Genomic DNA, 17754 nt, shown 5'->3' with positions numbered 1-17754 from the left:
CATGAAATTAGCTTGCTGAAATAAAGCAATTCCAATCTATTCAATCCCCTCTAAAAACTTTCTAACAGCTACCATACCTCCAAGCTCATAAGACTCTCCACAGGGCGTAAAATAGCTTTTTCTTCTTCTTGGGCCACACTACCTCTCTCTCTCTCTCTCTCTCTCTCGCTCTTTCTCATCCACACACTTACTCTTCGGCTCTCTACCCGCAACCTTTCTGCCTCTAAACCTCTACAGTATGTCACAAAATTGAGTAAAGCCCTCAAATTTCCGCAGAGCGTTTATCATAATGTGTAATTGAACAACACTGGAAAAACCTCGCTTTGACACAATGAAATGTATTCGGTGTAAAGGTAGCAGTGTACATTTATTTTTCCCCTCAGGAAAACTCGTAATATAGCCATTAGTAGCTAAACCCATGGTAACAAAAGTGAGCGCACCCTTAAGTAAAAGTTCCGTAAGTTAAATATTTTGTGTGGCCACAAGGGCTGCACGATTTTGGGGAAAAAAACCCAATTGCCATTTTTCAGACCATTATTGTAATTTTGATGCGATTTTTTTTAAAAGTGCCTTTTCTGTGCTATTTTTTGTGAGTACTTTATAACAGTGATTACTGTTTCCCATAGAGTTTTGTGAAACCCAGTTGGGTGGACAGTCTAAGGTAGGAGTTGATAACATGCAGCCAGGGGGCCAAATGAGGCCCGCAGGATAATCATTTAAAGCCCCATACAGTAATATGAACATTTAAATAGATGGTTGTTTTGTAATTGCCTCCTAGTGGTAGAAAAACAAAATTGGTTAAAAAGAACGATGTTGATTTAAAATAGAATCTAAAATACACTAAGAACTATGATATAAACGTGCATTTTTAAGATAATCCTTGCTCAAGAAATTTGCATTTATTTTACATAACATGAGCTAATTGTCAGCGAGGAAATGGGAGGTAAAATTGTGCATTTTGGTCACTTTGATTCTCCATAGTTTAGATTCTTCCTTTCACTACACAATACAGCAACATCTAGTGGTCAAATTATACACAGTGTCCCTTTATTGTAAGTAAAGCCCATGTTGAACTTTTAGCACTTGTTTTCAGTTTGTTTTTTCTTCTTTTTTCCTTTCATTATATATTTTCTTTTTTAATTTCTTTTTTTTTTCTTTGTTAGCAAAAGGCAGGTCACTGTGAGTCTTTGCAGTTTGTAATATTCCTTGTGTAGCACATTTTTTAATTTCCACCACATAATACAGTGGCACTTAGTGGTCAAATATTACACACTCTCCCTTTAAGATGTGGATCTTAATTCATTATTTAATAATTAATACATTGGTTAGTATTAACTGACGATCTACACCGCTACTTAACAGACAGTTTGCAGAGTTTGATTCCAGTTCAAGTGAATAGCTAGAGCAAGTCATAGTGGGATGCATGACCTCTAAAAGAAGAGGCCAAGAAAGTAGAAATAGCTGGCCCACTTGCAGACACACTTTCTGTAGCGAGCCAACAGCGCACCGTGGTAGCTAACCTACATAGCCGCATTATCGTCCCACACACTCTCATGAGTGTGGTCACAAGAAGAGGAGGGTGGCAAAGAGTTCGGGATGGGGGGAAGCTCAAATCAGGCCGCAAATGCTGCAAGCCTCAGCTGAGCAGAGTCACCTGTGCTTACTAGCCTACCTTGCTAGCGGGCAGCCAGATGCTCTTTTAATGAAGAGACCTTCCATTCAAGAAAGGGGCTGAGCATATGGAGGCCTCAGTAGCCACTGTCAGTAGCGGCCCTTAGCATACATCAGGATTTCTCCTTTCAGACAGAAATTAAAGTCCTTGTAAAACTTGGCATAAGTGGGAAAGTCTATGGGAAAAAAGGATTTAGTTGCCATTGATGCATTCTACTGAAGATGAATGGAGTGGACAATATAGTTTTGTTCTCAAGGTGATGTGTCATAACAGAGTTACATACATAAAACTAAATATGCTCCAGTCTACAAACAAAAATACACATTTCTTTTGCACTTATAGGCCGCTTTACAACCTACGTCAACACCGGATCACCACAAGATCAACAGCACCATTGACCCAAAACAGTAGGAGTAGCAGAACTAGTTTGAATGGAGCAAGAGAAGATTTGTATGTTGTTTAGAGTCGTAATTTACAAAAACCACAAGCCTGGCTTATGTATACGGATGGAACACATTTTTTTTTGCAATTTGAGAGGTAACAGGTCTTTCAAAAGCACTGTAGGAGGAGGTATGTGGCGGCAAGCCACCAACACCAACGATGTATTTAAGATGGGTGCAAGCCAAGGAAAGTTAATTCTTCTAAAGTTAACTTATGTGTGAATAAGCTACTGTAAATATGAACCGTACGTCAGAGAAAATATTTTCGTCCATTTGAATTTCTGTCATTGAAAAGGGTATTTTACTCACGCTAACATGTGTGGCTCCACAGACTCTATTATAGCAAACATGGACTCCATAAATTGTATTCCAATTTAAGTGATGAAGTTTTAAGCAGGTGCTCTCTAAGTCCTTGTTACCTAACTCATATCTTTTGGTCATGTCCTAAATTGATTTAATTTTGGAGATCATTTTTTTGGGTGCATTTCCTATATCTTTAATATATCAATCAAACGATGCACATAGCCATCTTTGGCAGGTCCTCTGACGATCTCTTGACTACCGTCATTCAGATTATTTCTTTTTTCGCTTTGTTGATAGCCCATAGAACATGGGGGAGGGGGGGGGGGGGCAACCCTGTCCTCATGAGCCGCATGTCCTACATGTGAGGTTTCTCTTCACCAACTCAGGTGATGCAAATTTTAAGATTGTTTGCATGCTGTGTGGGAGCTTGATAATGAACCAGGTGATTGGACTCACCTGTATTTGAATAGAGAAACTCCAAAAACATGCAGGACATGCGGCTCGAGGACCGGGTTGGCAACCCCGGCCATAGAAGGATAATCCTTTTGTGGTTACACGATATACATGGCTACACGATATAATCTTCTGCTTAAATTAGGAAAAAAAACAACAAATTTAATATCAGAGGATATCACAGTAAATTCTATACTCATCGGGGACCTTTGCGCCACTATTCTGGAATGCTCCCACCTGAAAACATAGTATAATAGACATTTATGTCAGGGTCTGGTGACTACTAACGCTATATTTCGTCTGGCACCCCCAAACCACCCTACACCCCTATATATCGGTCTAAAACTGGGTAACTGAAACATTGAGTTTTACTTACTGAAAAAAACACAAGCGTATAATCTTTAGTTCAGAATCAATTTAAGATGTTGTATCACTTTTATATATATATATATATATATATATATATATATATAGGGCAGCACTGCGGCGCAGTGGTTAGCGCTTGTGCGGCACAGTTCATGTCATGGGAACCTGTCGTGGGTTCAAATCCAGCTCCAGACTTTCTGTGCGGAGTTTGTATGTTCTCCCCGTGCCTGCGTGGGTTTCCTCCGGGCACTCCGGTTTCCTCCCACATTCCAAAGACATGCATTTCAGGTGAATTGGCCCTAGGTGTGAATGAGCGAAAGAGTTGTCTGTCCCTGTGTGCCCTGCGATTGGCTGGCAACCAGTTCAGGGTGTCCCCTGCCCACTGCCCGATGATTGCTGGGATGGGCTCCAGCCCCCCCGCAACCCTACTGAGGATAAGCGGTACGGCTAATGAGATGAGATGAGATATATATATATATATATATATATAAAATTCTTATTTATTTATTATTATCTCTTTTCCCTCTTTTTTTTGTGTGTTTAGGTATTTCAGAGGCTTGTTAGTTTGGGGGGGTTCTTCTTTCGGAATATTGAGTATATTGTATAATTGAAATTATTGACTATCACAAGTTGTTATTATCTACTTTTTTTCTGCAATGGGGAGAAAAAATAAAACCATGTATGATTGTTCAATAATTTTGTCTACCAATAAAAAAAGTTTTATTAAAAAAAAGAAATTACTGATATGGATTGGCGTTATATATTAGGCGAAAAAGTCACAGACAAAAAGAAACTTACACAATCTATGTGTAACGCTGATCACTACATTATAAAGTAGCTATCTCGCTGCTTGTCCGTACTTTGTGGTTATTTGAGATGCTACTATCTACGATCCACAACTATTTTCTGTCAAGAGGCTGATATAGATTCCACCGTTCTGCTTCAACAATGCTGGCGCAGCCTGGTTATGTCACACTTGTTTAGAAACAAGGAAAAGCACTCTAAGACAAACGTTGTGTTCAAGTATAATCTTGAACATTCTCGTCAGAATAATCATAAACCTGTGAACAGCTGCACGCTCAATTGCATCTCAATAAAGCATCGAATACATCAAAGTTGCGATTGGAATTTTGGAGTTCTGAAAGACGAAATAATCAAATTCAAGTATAGAAAGGTGGGGAAAATCTGTGCCCTTATTGTTCTACCTATTAGGGCTGCACAATGAACTGAAATCTAATCAATATCGCAATGTGATGTAGGGCAATAGTGTAATCTAAAAGAATGCAGTTTTATTCAAGGAATTATAGTTTATTTGATAAATGGAGTGTTTGACCAACTACAATAGCGCAATACAATAGAGCAAATGTGCTGGTGTTTTCGCATGCTGCCTTTTTTTCCGTCCTTTCACTCGCTATTTGGGTTAATTGGTTTATTGGTTATTTAACATGTTTATGTATCGTTGATTGGATAATAAACATAGTTTTGTCTCGCTGCTGCACTTCTACGTTCCATAAAGGTTTTGGGGGGGAGGTCGTAGTTGAATAATGCAATCCCGTTGGCATTATTTTTCAATCTTCAGTAAACTTTTACCCATGGGCGTAACCGGCCTGTTTTGGGGAGGTGCTCAAGCACCCCCGAATTCAAACCAAGAACCCCCTAAAATTTATAGCATTATTAAAACACTCTTTTCATTAGCAAAGAGCAGGATAAGCTTAAACACGATGAAAAACGCTAGACATGAAAAAACACACACACAAAGAAACAAAACAAAGTGTGAAGAAAGCAGCATCGGAATTACTCCACTGCTTTAAAATGGTCCGTCTATTTGATTCCTAGCACTGCCCTGGAGCTAGGGTCAGAGCGAAATTGGCAAAATCAGTTTTTCCACAGGAAATCCTCAGATTCAAAAGATTATTCTCAAATATATTTTTTATTTGATACGCAAAATAACATTTTTAAAAACATTACCAATTAATGTGGAACTATAAATAAATTAATGTGAAAAAGAATATATTAATCTGTAATTTACATGGGTTTTACTTACATTAAAAGGACAATGTGTATAATTTGACCACTAGATGCTGCTGTGCTGTGTAGTGCAGCCAAAAACGAGTGCAAGGAATAAGACAAACTATGGAGACTAAGTGACCAAAATGTAAAATTTTACCTCCCATTTTCTTGCCCAGCCGTTTTGAGGTTTTTGGTTACCCTTTAGCAGCAAGATGGCAACGAGTAGATCATGTTATGTAAAATAAAGTCAAATTTCTCGAGCAACTACCGTATTTTCCGCACTATAGGGCGCACCGGATTATAAGGCGCTACAATGGGAACGTCGACAAAACAGTCAGATGATTCAGTCAAACTGATTACCCCCTTAACATTCCCAAAGCTTGCAAAGAAGCAAATACGTGTCGTAGACACGTGCGGATGCTGTGTCTGTACGATGTCACTTAAATGCGTCATTTCAAATATCATTCGGAAGGTTAAAGTCTTGGAATTCAAGAAATGGCAACCATTCCTTAGTTTCTATTTTCTTTTTCGCTCGCAACTTTACTGTGCATATGACAATAAACACTTGGAATTGAGTTTAATTCACTCAACTCATCACAGCAACATCAAGATAGTTCTAAAACAAGATACCGGGAAAATATAAAGCCGCATAACTCACTTAAGTTCTCACGTTCAATAATGATACGCAATCATGGTCTTCTTACAACCGTGAGTGTAGTAAATCCAGGAGAGTAAAATATCTACAGATACAGACTAATGAAACATGTTTCTTTATGGCGTTGTTTAGCAAGCTTGCTATTCAGTCATCTTTTTCGGCCAATTGCAGGGTTTGTTTTAGCCCTCTAGCGTATCCGAGGCTCCGAATAACTTCAGCCAATAGCGATCGATGTAACGGATGATTGACACATCTTTTTCGGCCAATTGCAGGGTTTGTTTTGGCCCTCTAGCCAATCCGAGGCTCCGAATAACTTCAGCCAATAGCGATCGATTTAACGGATGATTGACACATCTTTTTCGGCCAATTGCAGGGTTTGTTTTGGCCCTCTAGCGTATCCAAGGCTCCGAATAACTTCAGCCAATAGCGATCGATTTAACGGATGATTGACACATCTTTTTCGGCCAATTGCAGGGTTTGTTTTGGCCCTCTAGCCAATCCGAGGCTACGAATAACTTTAGCCAATAGCGATCGATTCAAATGATGATTGACACATTGGTTAGCCAATGAAACTCCGGTATATAAATCCCAGCATACACCGCGGACTACTCCACGTTCGGGGGAAAATCGAGTCGGCGGCTGTTGCGTAAGTTGCGAGACCTTGTGAATTTTGATATTGAGCCATATATAAGGCGCACTGTATTATAAGGCGCATGGTCAGCTTTTGAAAAAAGTTAAGACTTTTAGGTGTGCCTTATAGTGCGGAAAATACGGTAGTTTTTTTTTTAAAATGATAAATGATAAATCGGAATTGGGTTTTTTTTCCATTGTGCAGCCCGACCATCTATACATTTCTGGTAGGTGTTTCATCAGGCTGTGACCTTTGAGAATTATTTGAGGAAGTTATTGTATGGTATAACAAGTCATACCACCTTGCATGGGCAATTCGGAATAACACCTATTAACATTTCCCCCAGGACTGATTTTCTCCAGATCAGGGTGGTTAAACATACGGCCAGTGGGCCGGATCAGGCCATCAAAATGATTTAAATCGGATTTAAAATAAAAATCATGAATGTGCTTTTTCAGGCTGTGGTGCATCGATGTCTTTCTTAACCGCAACAATTTCTACTAAACTGCTTTTTGTTGCCAGAGATTGCAAATTAAAAGATAACACCTGGATTTAAAAATACAAACGTGAAAAATGAAACCTGTGTGTCTTTGCAGAAGTTTAAAGAAGCTTAAGCTCCTTTTTCAATATACATATAACATGGAACAGTGAAATCCCAAGTGCAGATAAACATCTTCCTAAAAAAATAAAAATAAAAAGCTAAGACTTGTAGGCTTCAGCGACATCATTTGAACTTAAAACCTCCTAGCACTACCTATTAAAATACTTTTGCTTATTTATCTTGACATTAGTTTATCTTATTTGTCTCCCGATTTTAGCTAACCAGCATTGGCTCCCTGTTGGCTTAAGATGTGATTTTAAAGTTCTGTTGGTATGATACAAAATCATGCATGGACTAGCCCCCTCATATCCTTCCCCCTATGTTCCAGTCCGGAGCCTTCACTCTCAAAATGCTGGTCTACTAGTGATCCCAAGAGCCAAGAAGAGATCTGGAGGTTCGAGAGCTTTTTCCATTCGGCCCCGGTGCTGAGGAATGCTCTTCCCCGTGAGATATGATGTGCAACCTCAGTGGAAATGTTTAAATCCAAGCTTAAAACACACTTCTATTCTATAACATATGAATAACCTATATTTTATGTTTACAATATCTCTGTAGTATTTGCCCTCATGTAGGTGTTGGATCAGGGGATGGTGTAATAATAGTCTGTAGTTTGCAATGATCTGTGGTCTGTGCAGCCCTTTGAGACTCCTTGTGACTAAGGGCTATACAAGTAAACACGACTTGACTCTTATTTATTATGTATTATGTGGAGTTCCATGTCTAATCTCATTGCAAACAATGTTCAATGTGTTGGTATCAATGAAAATAAAGACAATTGTAAATGCGATTCTAAAAAAAAATAGTGTTGTGTGGTACTTTGTGACTTTCAAGTTTGCATGAGTGTCATTAAGTTGAACTGTTTATTTCTGATGAATTTGATTATTGGTTTGCTTCTTTACTAATGCAGATTAATTACACCATAGCAAGAGATTTAATGTTAGAGAAGTAAAAAAACATTGAGCAACAGGTACCAATGTTGTAAGTCTTAGGTATGACTCGGCCGGGCTTCGAATGAGCGACCTACCAGTCTCGGAGCGAGCTCCCTCCCAGTCTCAGGGCAAGAACCCCCAAAGCCACTGGGTTGATAACATTTTGTGAGTGTGATGTACACCAGGTTAAAATATTGCCTCAACAGCAGGATATTCAGAGAGCTGTGCGTTAAGGTTTAAAATGCCTCCCCACTTCTTGTAATGCTAATGATTCTATACCTGATAAAAATATGAAATTGCCACCCTCAAATGCTTATCAAAAAACAGTTCAGTACAGCATAATTAGATGAATCTCCTCATGGCAAGAAGTCCTTTAACACCCTTCGGGCGTGCATTCCATCAGAATATGAGCATTAATGAAATTCATTAAAAAATGATTACAGGAATCCAAAGAACGTAAAGAAATTCAATTATTCACTGTTTTGCAGGGGGTTACCTAAACCGTTTTGCATTGGACCAGAGGATTTAGTTGGTTAAAGGGGACCTATTATGTACTAGAAGTACAAAATCTGCTATTCCCAAATTGAATACAAAAACCTTTTGGGAAGTACAGTATTTTTTTAACGCCAAAAGTGAGCAATGTTTGTTAGAAAATAACCAGGAGAATAAGGTTAATGCGTATCTACACTGGCATCCAAATGTTCAGGCTTTAGACTTCAAAGTTTGTTAATGTTACTGTGAAAATGCGAGAGATAACATACTGATAAAAACGCGTGAACCAAATATAAGAAGCAAAGCTTAAACTAGTAGCTCTTCTCAATGAATTCTTTGTTAATGGCATTGGCGTGCTTAAAATTGAATTCCGCCATGAAGCGTGACAACACTCATAACACAATAATGGATTAATGTTATTTTTTGTGGTATAAATGTAACCTATTTCACACAACTTACTTGTTTGTTTTTCAAAACATTATTGACTTTGCAATCTGCCCACTAATGGCTGCAGCACAAAAGGAGCACACACACTCAATTTCGTGGGAAGATGCACACACAAAAGGCGATGACAAATAGATACAATGCACTTGACATGTCACCTACAAAGCCTCACTTTTTTTGCTTGCTTGAGCCGATGGAAGCACAAGCACTCAATAGGGTGAGGCCATCGCTGACTTTATTATTGGAAATGCATTAGTGGGAGTGAGTATGCAGTGCCAGAAGGACGTAATAAAGGCCTGAAACGTTGAGAAAGAACAGATAAATATGTAAAATAAAACTGGCCAAAATAATTTGCAATTTTGGCATTGCATATAAAAAAAGACTCATTGTTGTGCCTTGAGTGCATTTTAGGCAATGTACAACCAACAGTGACATTTCATAATTATACAGAGCACTGAATAATTATTCCATCTCCTGTTGAATATACTTGCTAGACATTCTAATTTACAGCTTTCTATAGATTGTGTATTGTGTTGAGGTCTGAAAACCACCAATAGATAAACTTAACACTCTCCTGTTTTAAAAACTCCTTGAATAGATTTTATTGAACCTATGAAATGATATTGCTCAAAAATGTGGTGACATTTACTTTTTTGCCTAAACATAAAATTATCGGAAAATAACAAATTTACACATTAAAATTGAATCCTGTGTCTGAGAACATGTTCCATTAAAAGTATTTACTCATTTCGGTTTTTGTAGAATTGATTGAGGAGTAGCAAAGGCAAAAATAAATTACAGCCAAAGAAATAGCAGGTCCTATTTTTTTCCAAAGGATAAGGATAAGAACTATGGATAGATTACAATTAAAGGGGGTAAGATTGCATTTATAATTCTGAAAACAATCGTTGAAGATTTTTACCGCAATATTTTACCCTTGTAAATATGCAAACATATGTACTTTTTAATAACTATGCATTTGTAACACATGATATTCAAGTGAGCGTGATTGTAGTTTCCTATATTAGTGCATCCATAGCTTCTATTCTAAGTAAAAAAACATCGGGTGGTGTCACCTACCTAGGCTCTCACAATTTCTGACAAAGTTGATCGCTTTCTGTTTGACCAATTGTAGCCAGTGAGTCAGAAAAAACAGCCTGTCACTCAAGCCCCTCACCTGGTGTTATATTTTAGCAAGACACAACTGGCAAATAATGTCGCTCTCCTCTTGTGTTTCACAGTCAAAATTGCAGGTTAACTGCTTCAACAAATTTGCGAATGCACAAGAAGCTGTTCGTCTAAATAGGCCTGCGCAAGTGTGTCCATATGAAGTTTCCAAACAGAAACAGACGCTCACTTCTTATTTCCACCTTTTTATTAACCATACATTTTTATGTTTTTGACATATTTCAAGAATCTGAATTTTGACGTTTATGAATCCATCCATGTTCATTCAGGTCAGAATCAGGATCCATCCAAGAATCCCTACCCTTTTAGTAAATGTGAGCCACAATGCTGAAAGAAAGGAATTGTTTCACACCACTTTATGGTACTACAAATTCTGAAGGTGTTAAAAGGGGGGGAAACAGGGCACTGTAACAATATAGGGAAGACTGTTTTAAAACTGGCTGACAGGAAATGTTCTTAAAACGATATGTGCTGCAGGTTGTAAGAATGTGAATCATTCTTAGTGTGACCCGCAAAAGCTTAACATGTCTGAGTGTCTGAAAATAAATCTATTAAGAGTACTCTGACTAAAGACTACATTTTCCACAGTGCCTGTTGACTAGAATACCTACAAAGTGGTTCATCGGCGCCACTACAGGGCAGTGTTTCCATATGAATGTCAATGAAAATAATTTTAGAATATACCAAAAATGTCCAAAACGATTTGGTTATATTTAGTTTATAACATATGTTTCCAATCAACTGTAATGTCTGTGACTGGAAGAAGAAATATATCCAGAGTTATTTAATATCAAGAAGTTGTTTAATTATTTTCCATGCCATTCATTTATAAATAGTTACATTTCTAAGGTACATAAGGCCCTTTGAATACAGCAATTATGCTAGTGTGGCCCACTGTGAAAACTACTTTGACAGCCTTGATCTAATAGCTGCATGTTGTTTTAGTGTAACTGCATAAACAATTACCCACCTTAACTTTCTCTCCAATAGTGAATAACCACGTATGCTTTCAAATCAATCTGTCCTGTTTCCCCATTTATCATATTAGTCTACGTATTTGGGCTGCTAATGTGGCCCTTGGGAAAAATTAGCTTGACAGCCCTGGTCTAAGAGGTTCATGTTGTTTACTATAACTGCATAAGCAATCACCTACAGTACCCTAAGTTTTTATTTCAGACTGAATAACCACATATGCTTTCTAGTCAACCAGTCCAGTTTCCCCATTTGTCATATTAGTCTACAATATGGATCCCTAAAATTATTTTTCTTTAGTCCTTGTGTGAAATATGAAGACAATGTCGACCTATTCTAAATTTAGTAGTTTTGAGAACCCACACGGGGCCATCTGTCATCTCCATCTGTAGCACCTGAAGCTCAACACAGCAGCGCTGTGCTTGCTATGGACAACATTAACTGGTATAGCAGTCAACACAGGCAGTTTGATAAAAGGATCTCATGTCCTATTTTGTAGCAGGTTAGCAAGGAGAGGTAAGAAGAATGAATTCCAATCCACAAACAAACTAACTGTTGTTATGAAATTATGATGATATCTTTTTTAAACTTGTCACTTAGCCAAAAGTCACTTAGAACAAAATGGATCGCCGGTTCATTAAAAAAACTGTTTGCCCTGCTGAATAAATGCTTAGAAATATAATTCATCTCAAAGGAACATGTTTGCGTCCAAAGTGATTCAGCAACATGTCCTAATTTCAACAGTAGTGCCTCAGTCTGGACATATTTCTCACCTCTTTTCCTGTTGCGACTAAATCCGGAAATAAAAGTGACTAACACATCGGCTGTTTCTAAAACAGGGAGGCATTCATTACGTTGACTGCTCTCATAATGTCACGCTGTGGTAAAGCCAAGGAGGCCATGTCAACTTAGGCAGGTAAAATTCATTGCACACTAGTCTCCATGCTGAGCATTGTGGAAATTTGAGAGGAGGAACTAGGTAGCAGACAACCCTATGAATGTCAAAAAACGTGTTCAGGATTGAGCACATAAAATGAATCCCTTAAAGAAATGGGAAAGGAAGCAAAGTAAAGGTAGAGGACAGAAGCTAACATAAGTTTCAGAGATTTTTATAGGGTACTTGCTTACCTCTGGTCCCATCTGCTCTGTTTGTGTAGCGCAGTCAATTGTGTGGCTGTCTTTGATTTTCGGTGCAGCTTTGGCACTCTCCTGTAGGAACAATACATACATAATTAGTCATGTAGCAAAATATACCAACAGAACAAAAATCGGATATCAAATGGCAGAAAGTAGAGCAAGATCACAATTGAAGCAGACGTCAATGTGCGTTCATCCTTTCCCGCATGCATAGAAACGTACACCTGAATGCCTTTTTTGGGGATTTACCCGAAAGCGAAAATTGCACAATTGATTTTTTTCCTTTGTCTGATGCACAGAAGGTAGAAAGAACATCCCAGATATTCATATTTTAATAACATTTTTATATTTTATTTAATAATATTCTAAATTCCAAAATGTTGGCATGTATGTGTCCAATCTGGGGAAGAATTGAGGAATACCCTGAATTGGCTATAACAATAAAACACGGGAAAAAAACTATTAATGCTAATATTTGCACTCATGACAGGTAAGCAAAGCTGTCTTGTAAGGCAAAGAATTGTTCCATTCGAATGCAATAAATGTACACGCAAAGCACAAGATTTAATAATTGCCCTACTAAACATTTTAAAAGTCGGCTTTTTCACAGCGCTACGTCAAGAACTGCATCAAATTTCTTCTAGCAAAATGCATCCACGAGGAAGAGCAGAAAAGCTGTTAAATGTGACAGCCATTGATGGCCAGCCTGTGGGCAGGTCCTTGTAGGAGATAATTAATAGGTTTCCACTGGCAGATTTACACATACAGGCGGGTGGAGCTTTGGCTACAGTTTGCCCTTTCCTTCAAAGTGCCGCACTTGAACTTGGCAGCGGCAGACAAGGTTTCATCTCGCCCTCTCTTCCACATGCAGAGTATACAGCAGGTTGCTTGAAATGCTTGTCTTTGTCAATTTAACAAAATGGAATGCCGAGCTCAAGTGACATTTGATATACACCAGATGTTAAGCACTCCAACAGAGGGAAAAGTGGAAAAGCTGTTTTTGCAGAACGAGAGCCGAGGTTGAAAAAAATCCACTAACCTGCGCCTGACATTGAACAAGAGCAATTTTTATGGTAGATTAGTAACCCGTCAACAGTGATAGTAGTAACGCGTTACAAATGAAAGTGTTCCTGGAATGCAATTACTTTTCTTGGTAATAAGTACTGTAAAAAGTAAATGATTGAAGTCAAGTCAAGTCACATTTATTATATAGCCCTTAATCACAAAAATGTCTCAAAGAACTGCACAGGATTGCAATTACACAATAGCACAATTACCTGATCTTAAACCAACTTTTGTAGCGTTACTCTGCAACTTTTAAAAAGCAGATCACAATGTCTATTGCAATTTGGCAATAACCAAATTGCTTGTGAAATCAAATTCAATTATCCTTCCGCCAGCAACACAACACTAATTGCAATAAATGACCAAGGCTGGGATGTTTATCCTGTATCTACCTGCAAAACAGAACGGAATAACGTTAAGGTGGCACTGTCTTAAGCACACAGTATGTGGGCACCTGGCTTCTCCCTACTAAAATGTTGATATTCTTCATAACTGTATATACTTGCATCTAAGCTGTATCGACAACTACAATATAAAATACTGAAATCAGATGGTCACTTTATTTTCGCATACTAATTTGGTTGTCACCAGGAGCAAATAGTAGCTGGGACATGGGGGAGGATGCCTGGCAATTATCTGGGTGGTAACGCAATGGGTTTTTATATTAAGTAACTGCTAACTTTAACTAAATACTTTTTTTCAGTAACAAACTGAAGTGTCCCCGAACTAAAATACAACAGAAAGAATACACAGCCAAACTAAAAAGTGCACTATTATGTGGCTCAGGTGAAAGTGTAATTTAAAACTATACAAAAATTGTGGGACACTTCATACAATGTGCGTTCAAGTCAAATCTTTTAACGCAAAATTACAAAAACACGTGCTTTTTCTTTGAGCTAGAGACCTTTTAGAGAAGTCGGCGCTTAATTTTGTGAGCAAATTAAGAGCTCTTTTTATAGCGATGGTGGAGTGGAGATGGAGGCAGGGATAAAAGACAATGACCCAGACAGGGATGCAATAGAATCCACTTTGTTTTAGGTTGGTAATAAGATTCTATAAACATTCTAAAAAATCCAGCATTGCAGTTTATTGATGAGGATAGACTACTAAAAGACAATGAAGTATCATACAAAAGTGTGGGCTATTTGCTTACTTAGATACCAGAGCTGTATATGTGAGTAGAAACCAGGATTTTCTTTTCGTTTGGAGAATATTCAATTGTTTCATCACCACACGATAGAATTTTGCACCTATGTTATATCCTTATTTTTAGTCATTAAAAAACACAACACCTTCATCCACAGCATCACATTGTTTTTGTGTCCGGAAATACTTGATCATACATTTTGAACACTAAGTAACATGAAGAAAATGTAATTCAAGCACTAGAATAATAGAAGATAATCTAAATATATTAATTTCTGCTGAGTTAACTTAAAACACAACGAGGAACACGTGTCTCAAGAAAGCAGATACTGTAGAAGAGTACCGTATTTTCCGCACTATAAGGCGCACCGTGTTATAAGGCGCACCTTCAATGAATGATATATTTTAAAACTTTTTCCATACATAAGGCTCACCCCATTATAAGGCGCTATAAGTGCAAGCTGGTTTAAGATCAGGTAATAGTGAAATTTTTATAATTGTAATCCTGTGCAGTCCTTCGAGACATTTTTGTGATTAAGGGCGTCATAAATAAATGTGACTCAACTTGACTTGGCTACAGTAGAGGATGTAGTTACGTTATGCAACCATTAGATGGTGCCGCGCTAAAGGGAGTATCAACAAAACAGTCAGATAGGTCAGTCAACTTTATTAATAGATAACAAACAAGCTTTCCACAACTCCATTCACTCCCAAAATGAATAAACAGCCGTTTTATTATTTTCTCTGAGGTAAAGCATTTTCGTGACACATCTTTAACATCTTTGAACAACAGCAAGGCATAACATTTTACTTTTCCTCCATTTAGTCAACACGCAAAAAATCGTCTGATACTGTGATGGTAAATTAAACGTTGCAATCGCAATATAGTGACACTCGTAATGTGCAAAAACAACAAGTGCAAAACAATAACAGTAAAGCAATAACATAATAACTGTAAAATGTAAAACGTTGTAGTGGGTTTTACATAATTCGCCCATGGAACCATTGTTCAGTTAGCGAGTTCCTAGGGGGACTCTAAATTCTGCCGGCTCGAGCCACTCTCGTGTTGAACTCTCTCGCTGCTGCTCTATTCCCGTGTTCTACTGCGTGACTGATCGCCTTGAGTTTAAACTCTGCGTTGTAAGCGTGTCTCTTCATAGGAGCCATTTATACAAACGCACAAATAAAAGAGAATCGTTGTTTAATATTTCCGAGTATGCCCAGCGCACTTCTTCTACGCGAAAAATGGAGTCAGTGGCTGCTTACCGTAAGTTGCGAGACCTTGTAATTCAATATTGATCCATATATAAGGCGCACCGGATTATAAGGCGCATAGTCAGCTTTTAAAAAAAAAAAAAAAATCAGATTTTATGTGCGCCTTATAGTGCGGAAAATACGGTAATCAACATTATAAGGCTCTTCTCACCCTGGCTACTGCCTCTTTGCCCTATGTACTACAGGTAGCTTAAAACAAGGACAAACAGATTCAGATACACTTTCTTTCCAGGGCCATCACCACCCCAAACACACGCAAAACTGAAAATATGTATCGTGCGACTCATTTGTTAATTTTTATTGCTCCAAAATGTCATCGTAATGATTTTCAATGCACTATTCTTATGATGCATTGTTTTTATTTGCACTATTATCATAACTCAGGCCAGTCTCAAAGCACTAAATTTTAAAAAATGTTGACAGTTTTTTTTCCCTTTTTTCTCTTTAAAGACTTTATTATGTGTTTGCCATGTAATGCCATGCCAGATGGCAAAAAGCACCTAAGCAGACAGCAGTTGAACATAGTAATTGAATAAGCAGTTGAGTTGAAACAAATATTAATAACCAAGACAGGAGAATATAACTACAACTTTTTACAATGGTAATGTCTTGCTAGGCAGCGGGTTGTACAAAATGGCAAGGACCTAATTCCAATTTGACATTTTACATATCCCGTTTAATGAAGACAGACGACAACAATGTATATCTGCAATTAATCAGAGGGACTGGCTTCCCTTAAAGTACTCCAGGATTTTCAGCGAGCATTTTTTACAAGATACGTTTTATGTATTTCTGAGCAGTTTTATGTTAAGTAGGTACAGGCACGTGAATGACACTCAATGTAGCTACTAATAAGTTAGCTAGTGATTCTGTAGCCCAAAAAAATAAAATACTAATAATGATACCTATGCAGCCAAGTAGCAAACTTAGTTAACGAGTAACGTGAGTTCACCACTTTAAAGGATGATAAACATTTGTACTATATTCTGGCAACACTAGGGCTGTGGTGGGGAAGGCCCAGTGATGACTCCCCCTTCTTAAGGGTTCTCGGGAAGAACAACCTGAAACAGAAGCTGCTGGTGTCCTTCTACAAAGCCATAGTTTAGAGCACAGGTGTCAAAGATCAGGCACGCTAAGGGATTGAATCCGGCCCGCGAGACAACACTCAGAGAAGCGCAAGAGAAAAACAAGCTGCAGGTTGAAATTTGTCAACTTGACATTGCCAAAGACCAGTGCCCCTCACAAAGTCAATGTACTTGGATTTCTTTCCTTCTCTCTCTCTCTCTCTCTCTCTCTCTCTCTCTCTCTCTCTCTCTCTTTCTTTTCCACTCCCTTTCTCCCACTCTGTCTCTGTCTCTTTCACTCTCTGTGTCCCTCTTTTTCTCTTCCTTTGTTGCTCTTTGTCTCTTACTCTCTCTGTGTCTTTTAACCTCTTTTGCTCTAACTTCCTTTTTTCCTTTTCTCTCTTTTCTCTTTCTCTCTTCATACCCTTTGCGCTTTCTTTTCTCTCCTTCTGTCTTTGTATTTCTCTTTGGATTTTTTCTTCCTCTCCATTTCTTTTCCCCTTTCTCACGACTTTTTATCTTTTATTTCTCACGCTCTTTCCCTCTCTCTCTTTTTCTTTCTTTGTCCCGCCCTCTCTCCTTTTCCCTCCCTCTTTCTCTTATTTCTTTATCTCTTTTTTCTTTCTCTTTAATCTACTAGTCCGGCCCCCGACAGAATGTTTGTTCTATCGTGTGGCCCCAGAGTTAAAATGAGTTTGACACCCCTGGTTTAGAGCATTCTGGCATAGGGTCTCACTGTGTAGTATGCTGGGAGCTGCTTGCGATACCGTAGCAGAGCAATCAACATTATAAAACACACTCCCCACCTACCACCTCTTTGACCCGTTGCCCTCTGACAGGCGCGACAGGTCCCTAAAAACAAGGACAAAGAGGTTCAGAGAAACCTTTGACAAGCGCGCGAAACTATGGAA

At 38.3% G+C, this 17754-nt stretch overlaps 1 protein-coding gene across 2 annotated transcripts in view; it reads right to left on the bottom strand.

Annotated features, from left to right (window-relative positions):
* The window catches only part of ccser1 (coiled-coil serine-rich protein 1), a 191597-nt gene that overhangs the window by 85795 nt on the left and 88048 nt on the right, over positions 1-17754 (bottom strand). For both annotated transcript variants that reach the window (XM_088336087.1, XM_088336088.1), the window contains exon 10: positions 12285-12365. In XM_088336087.1, coding sequence (XP_088192213.1) covers positions 12285-12365 — 81 coding nt within the window. The remainder of the gene's footprint in view (positions 1-12284; positions 12366-17754) is intronic.

The sequence above is a fragment of the Urocampus carinirostris genome, chromosome 5 (assembly GCF_059441175.1).
Source record: "Urocampus carinirostris isolate Australia breed hairy pipefish chromosome 5, RoL_Ucar_1.0, whole genome shotgun sequence".
NCBI lineage: Eukaryota > Metazoa > Chordata > Actinopteri > Syngnathiformes > Syngnathidae > Urocampus > Urocampus carinirostris.
The sequence above is the reverse complement of the archived record's forward strand: the minus strand, read 5'-3'. Positions and strand labels throughout refer to the sequence as shown.